The 16,890-nt window shown below is 39.9% G+C and overlaps 1 protein-coding gene across 1 annotated transcript in view; it reads right to left on the reverse strand.

Annotated features, from left to right (window-relative positions):
- The window catches only part of fer1l6 (fer-1 like family member 6), a 54,496-nt gene that overhangs the window by 34,892 nt on the left and 2,714 nt on the right, over positions 1–16,890 (reverse strand). The window contains exons 4-32 of the mRNA XM_088083536.1: positions 16,062–16,116; positions 15,644–15,775; positions 15,468–15,530; positions 15,262–15,340; positions 14,980–15,136; positions 13,927–14,113; positions 13,532–13,633; positions 12,804–12,894; positions 12,484–12,601; positions 12,149–12,383; positions 11,800–11,908; positions 10,390–10,645; positions 9,713–9,833; positions 9,446–9,546; positions 8,548–8,650; positions 7,511–7,630; positions 7,193–7,345; positions 6,376–6,547; positions 5,938–6,062; positions 5,050–5,184; positions 4,797–4,946; positions 4,585–4,692; positions 3,407–3,469; positions 2,877–2,975; positions 2,304–2,529; positions 1,653–1,831; positions 707–829; positions 575–623; positions 391–435 (exon numbers count right to left, since the gene is read on the reverse strand). Of these exons, the coding sequence (XP_087939662.1) occupies positions 391–435; positions 575–623; positions 707–829; positions 1,653–1,831; positions 2,304–2,529; positions 2,877–2,975; positions 3,407–3,469; positions 4,585–4,692; positions 4,797–4,946; positions 5,050–5,184; positions 5,938–6,062; positions 6,376–6,547; positions 7,193–7,345; positions 7,511–7,630; positions 8,548–8,650; positions 9,446–9,546; positions 9,713–9,833; positions 10,390–10,645; positions 11,800–11,908; positions 12,149–12,383; positions 12,484–12,601; positions 12,804–12,894; positions 13,532–13,633; positions 13,927–14,113; positions 14,980–15,136; positions 15,262–15,340; positions 15,468–15,530; positions 15,644–15,775; positions 16,062–16,116 (3,656 nt within the window). The remainder of the gene's footprint in view (positions 1–390; positions 436–574; positions 624–706; positions 830–1,652; positions 1,832–2,303; positions 2,530–2,876; positions 2,976–3,406; positions 3,470–4,584; positions 4,693–4,796; positions 4,947–5,049; positions 5,185–5,937; positions 6,063–6,375; positions 6,548–7,192; positions 7,346–7,510; positions 7,631–8,547; positions 8,651–9,445; positions 9,547–9,712; positions 9,834–10,389; positions 10,646–11,799; positions 11,909–12,148; positions 12,384–12,483; positions 12,602–12,803; positions 12,895–13,531; positions 13,634–13,926; positions 14,114–14,979; positions 15,137–15,261; positions 15,341–15,467; positions 15,531–15,643; positions 15,776–16,061; positions 16,117–16,890) is intronic.

The raw sequence follows: 16,890 nt of genomic DNA on the forward strand, positions 1-16,890 counted from the left end.
GCATAAAATGTACCACCGTGTGTGTCAGGAGAAATGGATCCCCCAGAGTAAAATCATATTTAACTGCACACCCGTTAAAGTGGCAACCACCACTTTGTCCACTACAACAGTGCCTGACAGATGGCTAGCCACAGGGTTGTACCATGCAGAAACCAGTAAGAAAGAGTCACATCCAGTGGTACATCAACAGTGCCTGACAGATCTAGCCACACGGTTGTACCACAGAAACCAGTAAGAAAGAGTCAATCCCCAGAGCTTCCAGTTGTTAGTCAATGAGCTACCAAGCAGAATATTTTTCACCAAGGAAGTTAGAAGTTACACAAGGCCAAAAATGGCTGGAAAATGTCCCTTCATGACGCTACTTTTGTAGCTGCATGTCTTTGTCCTTACCCAAGGAGTCTATTCCATCGCTGAGCAAGCCCTGGTACGGCGAAGCTGCAATGAACAGTGTGTGTGTAGGTCAGAGGGGGATTAATGGGTTAGCCCCTTCTAAGACCAGTTTATTCGCAATATACATAACTGAGCGCCTTCAACATGACTAACGGACAAAACGTCATGCCAGAGGAGTTCTTACCTTCTTTTTCAAAGATCTGGGGGAATGGAGTGCCATCCTTCTGTTTGGCCTGAAACAGGAGCATAACATGTTAATATTTTCTTTTGTTTCTAAATATATTGTTTTGCAAAAAACCTCAACAATCAGAGCTACCTGTTTCTCTACAGATGCGTAGTATTTGGACCACCAGTCGATGACACACTCTGCTGATTCGTCAGCGATGGTCCGTCTCCTCCGCTTGGTGGAGCGACCACGTGTGCTCTTTGCGCTGCTGTCCTGCATTTAAAATATACACAGCATTCACATGCAAAGAATATATAGCAACCAAACCGCCAGAATTCATGCTGGCGTACATTTCTGCAAACCACCGACACATTTTTGGGTTATTATGTATTCTTTAGGTTTCTTTTTTGTTTCCACAACCATGTGGTTAACGTGTGGCTAGATTGTGGCATAAAAGCCATGTAAAAGATTAAAAACAACAACAACAACAACAACAACAACAACAACAAAAAACACTGGAAGAGAAAAGATTATGTTTTGACTTAAATTACCAGGTTTTGTGGCACTATCCCAGCAGGAAATGCAGCAATGTGTTGGAAAAAACTACTGTTTTTTGTGGCCCAAACCTGGCAGGAAATGCATGAACGTCTTCACTATCACAGCAAAAAAGACAACTATGTCTGGCTAATAACAATTGCTTTTTGAGGCACTGTCTCTAGAGATAAAACGGCGACTGGTCTCTGAAAAGTCAGCAGGTTTGATGGCTAAAAAGTCGCTGAAAACACAGCAAAGGCTAAAAAAGGCCAGCCCATTTTGTTGTTTGTTGGTCTCAAACAGAGGTCTGCAGTGGTCTCACCTTGGTGCCAAACCGTCCACCATCCCCTCTACCTCCTGAAGACAGAGTCAACTCATATACATGCAACCAGAACTACATCACTTGGTATGATAAACATGTAACACACAAATGTAATGCAGCTGTGGTTTGCAGAAATGTTCAATGCCAACGCTTTCTTCTGACGACAGGCTGCATTTACACATTGATATAGTGTGTGATCCCTAAGAACAAAGTTATTTATGTAGTTATATATGCAGCAACCTTCATCCTTTTCTTCCTGGATTCTGGCTTAGGGCTGGGCGGGGCTGGAGGTGGAGGCGGAGGTGAAGGCGGAGGTGGAGGTGCAGGTGCAGGTGGCGGTTCTTCCTCCACAGTGATCAGGAAATCCTGATTTGTCAGTCCCGTAGTTGAGCTTGTTTCTGCAGCTTCTTGGGACGGTCCTGTTGGATAAGAGACAAAAATGAGATGAATATTCCTGTGGGACAATACCGAGATCAACTGAGCCCACTGGACTGGAGGATCAATCAGGCATACTTCATTATCATCATTACTATTTTGTAATCTTTCCAACAGGTATACTGACAAAAACATTTATCTTAAGGGCCGTTTGAAAAATGAGCAAAATGATTCGATTTCATTCAGAAAGATGGGGAGAAGGCAATAAACAATGTAACAACACATGGCCCAAAAATAGCGAGAAATTAGTGAAAAGTTACAAAAGCTTTCCTGAAAATAAGGGGTGCATAAAATATGTATATGTATATATGTTTTTTCCCGTAACATACAAAATATATTATTATGATGATTTTGATTTTAGTTGTGTGGACATTTTCCTGCCCCATTCTCATGGCTAGTAGATAGCAACAAGTGTAGCTCTTTCATTGTCAACAGCACATTGGCCGCAAATATTACCCTCAGCGCTTTGTGGCTCTGGTGTCGCAGCGGGTCTAGTGGTTAATGTGACCGTGGGTGGTTCGTGTATCTGTACAGGAGCAGGCGGGGCTGGGGGTGGGGTGTATTTGAAGGCCTTGAGGTTGTTGATAATATGGTTTCCAACCAAAGTGCTGCGACCAAAAGCCCGCCAGTCCACGACAGTGATGCTGAGAGGAGGATGGAGAAGTTCGTTCTCTGGTAACTCCTAAAGACAGCACAACAAAAAAGAGGTTTTGTGTTATTAAAAGGAGATTGGGATTTGTTGTGATGTTGGATTGCAACAATTAAGAAATTCAACCAACCATGACTTCTGCATTGACCTTGCAATTTTGTCCAATTACTACAATTTTTCCACTAATTTGACCAACCACTACAGCTTCCCCTGAGTTTCACCAATCATAGCAGATCTTTGCAGAATGTCACCAAACTGGTTGTGAAGACTCAGACACGAGCAACACAAACTTCTCACGTTTAGCAACAAAATTACTGCTGAAGACCATGAAAGGCAATTCCCTGATGCTCTGCAAGACAGCGGGGATAAACTGGCCTTACCAGCTCCATGATATCAACCAGCATGGTGAAGTTTGGGTTGGACTTGTACTTCTGAATGACGGAGGAACGCAGCGTTTTACCTGCACACTCTATGAAAACCTAGAGGGAGAGAAGGAGGTTGTTAATTCAATTGGATGTTTTTCCATAATGTCATTTCTGTCAGATCTTTCCTTTCCTCTTTGTGTGAATCCACTAGATATTAACTGCCATACGCTGTAAATATTGTAAAGATCCTTGAGGCAAATGAGAGATTTGTGATATTGAGCTATATATAATAAAATACAATAAAACAAAATCTTCTTGACTTGACACCACGTTTTCATCATGCTGTCAGTATGGAGCACATATACATCACAGAAGTGAACAAAGGCAAACAGAAATTAGTCCACCAACAAACTTGAATTCATGAAAAGCATGAAATCTTGGTGATTCCTTTGTTGTTTTGTTCAAAAATAGAAAATTGCGGTCTGACGCAGATTGTAAATCTGACACAGAGTTTGGAGGTTGGAGTGAATGTCCACTGTGTGTACCTGTGGTCGATCAACAGACAGGAACTGAACCTTCTTCAGCTCCCTCAGACCCCAGAATAACACCTGATTGAAGAAAACAAACAAACACACACACACACACACACACACACACACACACACACACACACACACACACACACACACACACACACACAGAGGTTTGTTGAAGCTAAGCTTGAGTTAGTTTGTGAGACCAAGAGTCTGTTAACACCTTATCTTGACATGCCCTTAGATGATCCAAACATAAGTGGACAGCTAAGACACATCACTGCTCACACCTGTGTCTATCATGCGTCTCAAACTGACCAACTGATTTCATTTTTGACAATGTCACTTATGCTTGAAGGTCAAAGGGCCCCACACACAGTTATTATGTCAACCTCCCTTACTAGCTGCTTGCAAGTCACATTAGCAGGTGTCTGTACAGCTGGAGATGTCGCCGTCGACAGAATTCAACTTGTTTCCCTCCACAGGGCAAAACAATGGACGCTCACGCAACACGTCTTCTAACTTGTTGTAAAATGGGCAAGTTAAAGAATACTAGCACACTGTAACCAAAACAACGGCCATGTTTGGGTGATGTAGTCCTTGCTGGGGGTGCATCAGGACGCATTCACTTTACCCTGCAAAAGGTATGTGGTCAAAAGTGTCCCAGACCACCTTAGCAAGTGGTTTGATGATCAGATCATAATGTGTCTCAGTGGTCGTTTACACTTGTATTTAGTGCTGTCCGCTTGTGATCGAATCACCCACAATGCATGTTGATCCAAGGTGTTAGACTCACAGACTCAAAAACACCATCACATCACAGAAAGTATTATAACATCCAAAAGATCCACTCTCAGCAGTCTGTGTGACATGAGAAATATGTAAAAAATAGTAGAGCTTACAAATACAAAAGCAGCTGTATATAAAGAGCTAAATGCAGGTTGCAGCCCCACCTAGTGGAGAAGTAATGCCATGCCACTGCCGTTAAGAGCAGAAATCCTCAATCCCTCCCATCAATCTATTAATAAATGAGTGTGCAGTGTGATTAACCCAATGACAGAATAACTCAACCCAGTGTTGTCCTTTTTTTAAAAAAAATTTAAATGGGTGCTGCCAAAGTTACCCAGCTGTTACTTTATTCCAGAAAAACACACAAACACACACAAACACATACACATTGACAGCCAAACCTCAAGTCTGTAGGTGCTGAGGACAGGTCTAATGTTGGCAGGAACCGCATAGATGCCTCCTTCTCGCTCCTCTAATGCCGGCAGACTCTGCTCTCCGGACTCTGGGATCTGCACAATCATAACAATGACACTTTGCTTATATCTTTAATTATACCTTTATTTTGCGTCATCATGATGTAGAGTAAAGGATTAATAGCATGACTGTCACTGACCTCCAGCAGTTCAAATGCAGCCAGCAGGTCTCCCCCTGACTGGCTGCCACAGTGCAGCGGACTGTACTGCAGAGTTGGAGGTGTGTAGGGGTCAGAGGACAACCGGACTTCTGGCACTGCAACTGTGGTTCCCAGATACTCCGCTTTACCCTGCACACACAAGTGGGCAGTGTGAGGAGGTGAGAAGTCCAATTCAAAGAGTCAGCATGATTTAACATGTAATTAATTAGACGAGCTATCTCCATGGCATTACCAGTGTGTCGTCGTCGTACACCTCGATGAGAATACGTGGTGGCTCCTCCTGGATGTACAGCAGATCTCCAGTCACCATCAGGCGGCTCATTGGCAAACATTGATTCCATGTTGGACTGAGAGTCTGACTTATAATCTGAGAGCAACACACACAAACACGCACATCGTAAACACACAAATAAATAATGACAAAAATAATAATAATAAAACAGTGCCAGCTCAAAATCTACTTGGAGCAAAAAAAAACTCTTACACTAGGTGCACTAATACACTAGAATGTTTAATTTATGCATTAACACGTAGATGACCTGAGAAGCATCAGCCAACACACACACACACACACAAACACACACACACACACACACACACACACACACCATAGACTGTATATAATGACAGACAACATGACAGATCCACTAAAGTGTAACTTTTCAATCTCTATCACCCCCTGGTGTCTGACTTTAGTATAAGTCATAAAGTCCGTCCCTCTATGATAGTGAATGGGACATAGGCCAAACTGAAAACTCAAAGTACACACCACTGACTGACACTGAAGGTAGCTCTCATCACCCTGATGTTTGTTCAAGTGATCATCTTTATGCTAAGTTCGGTTTTAATAAGTTTTTCAGTTCTACATAAAGGGAATTTTCCGCCTTGACTGATAGCTGTGACAGCAAATCCATGCGCTCGCATTCAATGTAGCTGCTCGTGGTTGGTTGGACGGGTGTTTTGGCTCTCAATGACGTCACCAGCACAAGAGAGCAGCCGTATCTGGGATATTTTAGCTTCTCTTAAGCATAGTTTGGGTAAGTGGGGATGCACTGTCCATCTTTATTTACAGTCCATGATATACACACACACACACACACACATACACACACAAACTTACATTGGTGGTTTGGCTGTTTGACAGATAGGTGACCCGAGCAAAAGGGTCTGACAGGCCAGAGGTGTCTGCAGCAATGAGACCACGAGCCTGATACATGTGACACCTCAACTGGAACTGATGCTGCTCTGAAAGCACACACACACACACACACACACACACACACACAAACAATGCAACATGTAGTTTAGAGTCACATAAAGGCATCAGTTTACCAATGTCACAAAAACACTTTTACTTTTACCATCAGTAGTAGGCCTATCCAGAGTAACTTGACGCCTGATGTAACTGTGATGGTGTGAATGTAACGGTAAATCATAGACTGTACAAAATAATGGACATAGCCACCATGAACCATCTATTGGTTTGTGGACTCCTGTTGTGAAACTAAGATGTCTGGTTGCAGCATAATGCCAAAATAACCAGACAGGTGAATCTCACCTGTGCAGAGCAGTGCTGTTGGAGGGCAGCTGGCATCAGCGCCCCCTATGGCTGGACTAAACCCTGCAGGTAGGTCATCCAGCATGTAGATGGAGTCCAAACAGGTTCCATACCAGAGATACACATCCACCTTTGCTTGGACTGACAAGCCTGCACCCCGCTTCCCTGGAGGCTGCACACAAACACACAGTGGTGGTTGAAATACTTGATAACCAAACTAGAGTAAAAGTACACATATCTTACCAAACATGGCATCAGCAGAATTTAAAGTCACTATCAGTATAATATTACTTGAAATTAAGTCTTAAAGCATCAAATATTTAATGTACTTAAGTATCAACAGTAATGTCATTATTATTAATGTACTTAAGTAATGAAAGTAAAAGTACAAGTAAATGCCGTTAATAAGTGAGCAAATTTTCAAACTTTTGAGAATTATTTAATTAGTAAAGTAACATGTACACTAAACATGGAGCCTTGAAGAAATAAACAATGTCTTTTTCACATTTTAGAGGATTTCAATAACAAAATCCAGTTTTTTTCTTTCTTCCTACTCCCTCACTTATCTGTCCATCCATCCATCCATCCCTCCATCCATCCCTACTTTCTTCTCTATTTTAAAGTAAGTATCAAAAATGCTCAGGGGACATGTAGTGGAGTAAAAGTATACATTTTATTTAGGAAATAAAGAGCAGTACAGCTACTCCCCAAAAATACTTAAGTACTGTCACTAACTTGTATTACTTTATTACACATGTATGTATCAGAGTTTCTCTGCAGGCCTTCCTTCACTGAAAATACTTGTGGGTGTGTTTACCTTTAGAAACAGTGTTAAAATTTTGCCACAGTGGATCCCTCGGGCCTCCTGGCTGCTGGAGAACAGCACGTCTCTGGCTCGGACCCGAGCGTATGCAATGCGCTTGTTGTTGCTCAGCAACCATACAAAGACGTCAGGCACTGTGTGCTGCGGCTGAAGAGGTATAAGGCATGAACGTGTGTTAGAAAAGTTAGGACATGCAACATAAATTTAGCAATTTCTGACACACACGTTTTAAGGATGTACATGTACACCCGCACACACCAACTTCACTTTAATACATCCATGACACAAACACACACACGGTAAGTCCCGTACCTCCTCCACAAGGAAGCGTAGTTTTTGTGTGAGTTTTGTTGCCTCCTGCAGCATTTCTTTGACACCACCAGTTTTTCTCTTCCTCTTTCCTAAGGACTGGGCTTCTCCTATCATACTCTCCTGAAACATGCACGCACACACATACACACGCACGCACGCACACACACACAAACAAACACACACGTTGTTATAATGCAGGATATTTGCACATCTTTGGTGCAAATGTTCGGTCATTGCTATTAAAAAAAATGCATTCACCCAGAAGGTCATAGCATGTCTTTCATATGTTATTATTATTTTTTTTTTTACAGTATTTTTTTCCTGCATTCACCACAGATAAACAATTCACCGATGTTTGCGGCTTAAATGGGTAACAAATGGCCTGAACACTAAAACTGAAATTTAATAGGCCGAGAAAACTTGATAATTAGTTTTTGTGTCACAGTTTAATAAATTATTAAAACCTTTGTCCACCGAAGACGAAGTCCTATGACTCTGATTTTAATATTTTGGTTATTGTTTATAATTCTGAAAAAGTCCCTGACTTACAGACTGTCCAGAAAAGTTTCTTTTTCTTAAGCTTCATGTAACTCAGCTGCTATTCTGACTTTGGATAAACAAATAACTTAAAAAAATGTAATGGACAGAAACATTTTGAAATATTGGCAAAAAAATGTAAGAAGCAAAATGCTTTACATAAAGGGATAGTTTGGATTTTTTGAAGCGATGTTGTATGAGGTATTTATCCATTGTGTATTATATTAGATGTCAGTCAGCACACCCCAAGTTTGGAGAAGCAACAGGAGTGCTGATATGAAAGCTAAGCAATATACATACATATTCAATATCAGTTTAAGTATACATTATAATGAGAATATTTTCACCACTTTAACTTTAACTGTGTGGACTTTGGATAAATACTCGATCTGTCTGTAAAAAACAGCTACCAGAGTGAGAGGTTCATCAAAGGCCTTAAGACAAAGAATAAGCAGAGGTTGTGTATTTTTTTTATGTGTGTTTGTCTCAGATTTCCTCACCAGTTCCTGTTTACACATGGTGAGGCGCTTCCTGTCCAGCTGCGTCAGGTAGTTCGACTTCAGCTCCGCTTTCAGCTTGGCGTCTGCTGCTGTGATGAAACTCCTACAGAAACATGCAACGGTTTAGCGGCTCGACCATCACTGCTGCAGGAGGTCGCGTGTTAAGAACTCCAGAATATTCTGCAGGTACTCTTCAGTTTTTAAAATCATAATAAATGCTGCCATTATATTGGTGAGGATTCCCTCCGTGAACTACCATCCCATAACGTACATTATTAGGCTGTATCATGGTTTAATTATTATGCACACAGTTACTATAAAATGCACAATAACTGTGTTTACATTCCTTTATTCACACTGTGATGCAGAGCGACCATTAGAAGCGTTGCTTTATCTCTGCTGAATAAGATAATGTTGTTCAATCATTACTAGCTGTGTTAACTATGTGTCCTCAGAGTATAATGGATGCAGTAAGTTAAAGGTTTTGATACCTGAGCCTTTATTTTTGTGTAATAATTAACGTTTGTCCATGCATTACAGTGTCTCCACAGCTGATGTAACACTGATACATTTTTAACAAGGTGGATATTAACAACAGCAGAGTAATGGACATGCTGTATATAGCTCTATTGCTAAACCTTGTAATACAAAACTACAAGTACGACTTAAGCAAAGACAAAGTGTGCAGGGGATAGGGATGTCGAAATTCCAAACTTGGAGGAAAATTGATAGGAAAATGCAACAAAAATTATCTAATTTATATATATATATGTCTTTATCATAATTGAGCAATGAGATCGTTACAAGAACCCATGTATATACAAAAAATTCATTGCTGTTCAGACTTTCCCACCATTGTTGTGGTGAGACACAAACAGTCTTATCGAGCTCTGAATACCTGGCGTCCATACAGAATTCTTTCAGGGTGGTTTTGAGCACTTTGGCTGCACTTGGATCTGACTTCCTGTGTAGCTCCGCTGCACTGGCCACACCCTCCTCCTAAAAGACAAGGTGGAGGTGAGGGAAACTGTTCATAGATTCAACAATGTCAGGTGAGTACAGATTCCAACAAGGTAAAAGCAAACAGCAGATCTTGTTGACATTCTGAAAAAATTTGATCAGTGCGAATAACATGTCATGTGAGAGTGAGTGTGTATGCACATACAAACAGATGAGCAATGTCTTCCAGCATGTTAGAGTTGTACAGTCGGTAGGTCCTGTTCTCCCAGTGACTCAGAACATTGATACACGGCTTCTGCTTCTGCAGGGGTAGATACATGAAGTACCTAAAAGTACACGCATACATGCAAACACAGTTAAAGCTAGAAAAAGCTTCTTTTCACTATATCTGCCTCCTGCTAGTGAGAATGAATGTAATCAATCATCTAGTCCCATTCATTAAATGAAGGAGTGCTGTATTTAAATTGACACTCTTAAAGCAAGAATAGGTAACTTTTGAAAGACAAAAAAATAGAATTTTTATCAAGACTAATCAGGTCATTTTTGAGTGAGCATTTGTGCCAAATTTGAAAAATGTACCCTCAGACATTCTTAATATATCACAATAACGGGACAGACAGACAACTCAAACACATTAGGCTTCTGCCAGATTTTGGGAAAATTATGCAAAACTCAATTCAAATTCCCCTCTCGTAGCCACTTCTCTGCAAAAGTCACATAGCTTTACGGCCCTTTTTTATACCCATGTGAGGTCAGCTGTGGTATAAAATACAGCTGTAATACAGTCGACATCATGCAGAAGCGCACTTGTTTCGGTTTAAAAAACAAACGTCTTTCAAGAATCAACAAAGCGTCAAGAATCAAACAACAAAACGACTCAACTTGTTTCCTTCGACGATGACCGGTCTCAGCGGAGGCGTGGTGGACTTAGAGGTCGAGGGGATGGAGGGAAACTCTCTCTCCGTAGACTCTCTGGGTAGGAGGGGGGAGGATGGGGAGGTGGGTGACGTGCGGGGAGAAGAGGGGACAAACAAGTCAACGCTTTCTGGGATGTCCAGCGCTTTTCGCCTCCTGACATGAGGACTGGGGACTGGGGCGCTGGGCTGGCCTACAGACTCCAAGGTGTTACCGTAGTTACCTGAGGGAGGAAACAGAACCCGAAGTTAACAAAGTACCTCAGCTCATGTAATGTACTTACAGTTTTGAAGGACTTGCACTTCTACTTCTACTCCTTTAACTTTTACTTGTAACAGAGAATTTCTGTGCTGGTTTTGGTACTTTTTCTTAAGTAAGTAAAGCTCTGAGTACTTCTTTCACCACTGGAAACCAATGTCAACATATTTTTATTGTTTAGGAATTAAGCCTACTGCACAAAATGGATACACAATATCAGCATGTCATAAGTATCTGCAGATATTGATTATAAATGAAGTACTGAAATTGGTCAACATGCTGATTTCTTTTAAACATGTACAAAACATCAGCACTAAGTTGAAATATTGTTCTTATTTTGCACAATGAATGAATATACCATACTTTAAAAAACATTGTATTTTATGTCTCCATCTGCTGCTGGGTAATCACGATAAGAGTATGCATTATATGATGGTAATTCCATTACAGAAGAGACTTGATATCAGTATATTGAGTTAGATGGGGATAAAAGTGTACATATATATATATATATATATATATATATATATATATATATATATATATATATATATATATATATATATATATATATATTGATATCTTTATTGGTTATCTTTGGTTGTTTTTATAAATAACAGAAACATTTCAAATCCATAAAATTCAATGCAAAACAATACATACTACTAAAAAAATAAATTCAAAGGCTGCATCAACAAGTATTGTGAGCATAAGTGAATATTATGAGCTCCTCAAAAGAAAGTTTTTGTTAGCTGACTTTTGTATTTGATTATTACATAATGGAAAAATTTAGGTACTTTGTTCAACGGTTTAATATGACACACAGTAAGTGTAGGCGACGACCCCTAGTGACCGTAGTAATAATCAAAGGTTCAACAGAAAAAGTCAGGTGATGTAGTAAAGAGACCGAGAGTCTGCAAAAGTAGGAGGTTGGGGTGGATGGATCTCATTTAATACATTTAATACTTAATGTCACTCCCTCAGGTAATAACACATGCCATTGTCACATTACATACTTAACTCATACTCAATACAACATGACGGTTCAACAACAATTTGTTCTATTTAAAAACAACACAAGGAGAGAAAAGAGTGAGAATAGTGGATTTGGCGACTCACCCATGGAGAATTCAAAGATGATGGGCTTGTCTCCAATTTTCCTGTCAATCATGGTGGCTTCGAACAACGCCCCAAACAGCAGAAAGCTCTCGTTGTTGTCTGGATTCGGCTTTACACAGAAACATCTCCATTTACTCCTTTATGTGTTTTTGAAATAGACTTTTTGTTTCAAAATTTACGGTTTAATTTTACAGAAAAAAAGGCATTGTAAAAAAGTGAAAAAAAAATTAAAATAAAGGAAAAATTAATAACCAATTAGTGCGACATAACCACATAGTATTATTAAATTACTACATTGTGTTTCTCTGTAGGGGATCATTGTAGATGTCATTAACAGAAAACTTCTCACCACAGAAGGAGCCTCCACAGGCAGGACCTCCGCTGCCACGGCTTTTCCTTTGTCATCATCAGCAGCTCCTCCTGCTGCTGCTCCTGCTCCTCCTCCTGCAGGCGTCTTCCCATCCTTTCCTCCGCCTTTTCCTGCTTTAATGTCCTTCAGTGGTTTCGCCATCCTGCTGAGTTTGGACTCCGAACCCATCCCTCCTGATAGGATCTCCACTGTCAGCTCCATGTAGACTCGACCCCTGACACCAGCAAGGATTAAAAAACTTTTTGTTTAATTATTAATCTATTTGTTTTCCTCATAGTTAAAATATTTGAATAATCATTATATATTAACCTGACCTGTAGGACACACCCTCTCCGATGCCCTCATTAAGCTCTGCTGTGTCGTCACCAATTGAATAGTTTCGGTTAGAGCCATACAGATTAATCCAAGCAGGACCAAAAGTTGGTAAAAATCCTACAGAAAGAGAGATTGAGATAGAGAGACAAATGAAAGACACAATGAGCCAATCAAAACCTGTATAAAAAATTCTCCCAACTGGATTATGACTCCTGTCTGTCATCGCTTCCTTCCTCACTCCTCTGAACATATTTTTCCTTTGCCTAAACTCTTCCTCCTTTCTTCACATATTCCCATCACTCCCTTCATCTCTCCTCACCTTTGTCGCCGTCCTGTTCATTGGAGATGCGCCTCAAGTCAAAATAATGGGTTCCTATGGCAACATCACTCATGCTTCCTTCATCCCAGACCTATAAGGACAGAAAAGCTGGGATACTGTAACATGTATGCTGCGTTCATGTGGGGTCCAAATAAAAAAAAAAAATAGTACATGTGAAGTTCATGTGAAGAACAACTCGAAAAGTCTGCAAACATTTTGGTACACGATAATATATATATTTTTTTATCAATTTACATATTGCATTATTATTATTAGGTTGCAATAGATCATTGTTGTCCACTTAGGGTGACCGAGATCAGTTAGAAAAAGTATTTATTAGTTTTAATCCTAATAACGAATTGGGTATTTTTGTGGTATTAGGGAAATGTTCTGGTGCAGTAACAAGTCAGGGACAAAATCGCTTTGTATTACAAAGTGAAGGTGGAAAAATGATACCAGCACGTAAATGCTAAAGACTGCAGCTCGTCGAATGACCACTTGAGGCTGACTGCAAGAGCGAGTCAATCTCTGTAGATACCCACTACATCATAAACGCACCGCAGTTGAAAGAGTGACTTCCCAAATCTGAAAATGGGAGCATCAGAGGAGCACATGACTATAGTGTCATACTTATGTACGTTGGACTTGTACATTTAAATTGTGTAAATGGTGCAGAAATTTGCAGAAAAACAGTCCTTCCACCTCCTACATAATAACAAGGTTCAAACCTGGATCTTCAGCCTCTGACACAGAGGGGGAAACATCTCTGTGAAGACGATCTGCTCGTTCCACACCGGGTCTGCTGTGGACCTCTGAGTGGATGTGCGACCCTGAAAGGAGAGAAAAAAAGATTTACACATCAGTAAATGAAACAACTACAGCGAAATTTCAAACATGAGATGAAAGCTAGAAATGGCTCACTGAAAGTCTGACTCAAATTTCTTCTTATATTCACAACTTTTTATACATGTTTCGTAAAAGAAATTTGTAAGTCAATAATTACAAATATGTTTTTGAATTCCTGTACAACTTTGAGGCTTTCTGCCCTAAAACACACCTGCTGTTCACAAACTTGTACAATAACTGCAAAATGGCATCTGCTAATAGTCTATATTCAACCCACCATATTTTTGAAGAAGCTGACCACTACATATGGGTCTATGAGTGCTGTGTTGTCTCCGATGAAGGCCTTGGTGACATTGGCCATGATGCTGGAGTTATTTCGGGGAAGGCCTTCAGCTCGATACACCTTCACATAGAAACGAGCCCAGGGTCGCTCGGAGGGAAAACCCTCTGGTATCAGCAGGTTCCTGAGGAAAACAATATCACAAAAACACACAAACAATAGATTTTAATGCATTCCAGTCTTATAAAGACTTTTTTAAAGAGATTTATCAGCAACAACTAGAGATAAACAAACATAGCAAGTCCAGCTAATTACTCTAACAGGCTGCAATATACTGAACTTACATGAGACTTTTTTAAGCACTTTATACTACTTGTTTTGTGCCATATAAATGTTTGATTCTTGTTAAGTGTTATTTATTTATGTTACACCTCGATACATGAGGAATACTCTCTCGCTCTGCCTTGTACAAAGATGTATGATAAAATCACAAACTGGACTGATTCATTGGTTTTTTTTTTTAAATTACATCAAATTTTCAGACTTGTCATACTGATCTGACTGTTTTATATGGTAAAAGCTGAAAGTGTCGACAATGGAGAGTTCATTCTCTGTGAAGATTAAATGTGCCCAAAAAATCCATGCCATCTGCCCACAAGATTTTAAAATTAACTAAGTGGAAATGTTGGAGCATTGCAAAAGGTACCAGGGTCAGCAATTACAAAAAAATAAATAAAATAGGATCCATCCTCTAGGCACTATAAGTATTCGCAGAAACAACCTTTAATGTGTTTCCAAGAGGCACAGAGGTGATCGGTCGAATGTTATCTAAAAAAGCAGTGTCATCTGCATATAAAGAGATATAACGACCACTGTTAATAAATGAAATTGAGAGAATGCAAACATAACATATACTTGTAGAAAAAAGCATAGTAGAGCCCTCTATGGAGGATATCTAATGTTGTTCCAGTTTCTGGAACTTTTTCCAGAAAACCTACTGGTCATAAATAACACGAATACTGCAAAGTAACAACAGGATGGGTATTATACTTGTCTATCTGCTCTTCGGCATCATGCGCTTTTTGCCCTGGCTGCATGGCGTCTCCCTTCGCCGAGACGCTGATATCACACTTCACATAACCTTTGACTCCAGTGCTGATGTCACCAGGATTGGTCAGCATTGCCCATTTATTGATGAACTGGTGACCTGAGGGAGCAAGAAAGGGAAAGTAGAAGGACGTCTAGACTGAAAACAGAATGGAAGCACTTCGAAAACGATGTGCACCTCTTCTCTGAATAACCTCAGAGACATGTCAGAAAGACGTGAGCTACCTGGCTGTTTGTAGACTGTCCACACATCCAGCTTAAAGGACCCAACACAGAAACTCCTCAGCATTTTGGAGTGCATCACCTGAAGAGAGAAAAATTCACAAAGCAGAATATTAGCATAATGGCTTTCTGAATTTATCAATTGCAGTGTTGGACATGATACCGGAACTTGTCTTTGATATGTTTTTTAATTTTTTTAAAAAACTTACTGTCAGCTTGATGACTTTGTCAAAGAATATCTCTTTGTGTGCAAAGAAGTCAAACACGAAATACTAATGGAGAGAAGAGTTGTGGGACTGTTAGACTGAGGTAAAGATGATTCATCAGGGGTCTCTCAGATTAGTAAAATCTCCACGTTTTTCAGGTAGTCCAGATTTATCCTTACCTCATTGTAAAAGGGAGCATTGGTCCCTTCTTTGACAGAAGTCTGTTTCTTTTCATCACCGATCTCAATCACCACACTGGGGTCGATGTTTTCTCCCACCAGCTGCCTGCCTTCGGTGATGTTGATGGCAATCTACAGGCCAGACAAAAAAATTATATCCCATTATACAGATAAAAAGCATTTTGTCAGAATTTACTGTTGCCAATTAGGCCTTATATCATACTTTGTATTAGGTTTTGTCTTTTTCTGTTTTTGTCTTGATGCATTCACATTGTAGAAACATTTTTAACATTTTTCCTCTTTTCAAGACTACTGTTGTTATTCCGTGTTCCCTTGAAAATTGCTCAGGTTTATTCTTACATTTGAAAATGACATATATGACCCAAGTAAAGTACATGTGTGTTCTGTGTGCTGTTACCTGAAAGCTCTGTGGTTTCCCTTCACTTTTCTGGATGCAAGTTTTCAGTTTGGCCCTGTGGAAGTTTCACTGTACAGGTCAGTAACTAAATCTTATGATTGATAGGGATATGCATAAATATTAAGCCCGATTGCCTGAAGAAAATGTTGGCATTTTATGTTTCTGCAAACCACAGATACATTACATTTTTACGTTTTATACATGTATCAACGTTACTAAATTGATGACGTATATGAGAAGACTCTGTCACCAGGAGGTGGAAGCGATGATAATTGGCATGTCACCTAGGCAGATGCCTACTGGACTGCAGACCAACAAAGAACAAAACCAGTTTTTTCACCACCAAATGTGGGCGTTTTTAGCAATCTGCTGCTGTGTTTCCTGCCAGAATAGTGCTGTGAAAAGAAGTTATTTTTCAACAAGACATTCCTGCTGGTATAGTGCGAAGAAAATAGTGCTATGTTTTTTTGCCGGGATTATGCAAACAAAAGAGGTCATTTTAAGTCAAGACATAATCTTTCATAACCATAAATAGTGTTTTTTGTGCCGAACCCTAACCACAAATTTATGACATTGTTAGTGAAACATCAAGAAAGGTAAAGTTTCAATGTATCCTCTCTGTAAAAACGTAGTAGTGTAACTTATCAGTGGTTTGCAGGAACAAACAATGCCTGACAATTATTCTGGTGATTGGGTTGGAAATATTTGCACATAAACAGTAACTCATGATCAGAATACATAAAACCTTCATCCAGACTGATCGTCATAGCAGAGTAACCCACATACAGACAAAGCACTCCCTCCTGTTACTTTAAAAATTTGATATACT

Source organism: Plectropomus leopardus, chromosome 10 (assembly GCF_026936395.1).
Source record: "Plectropomus leopardus strain MGB_pleo_1.0 chromosome 10, ASM2693639v1, whole genome shotgun sequence".
Classification (NCBI taxonomy): Eukaryota; Metazoa; Chordata; class Actinopteri; order Perciformes; family Serranidae; genus Plectropomus; species Plectropomus leopardus.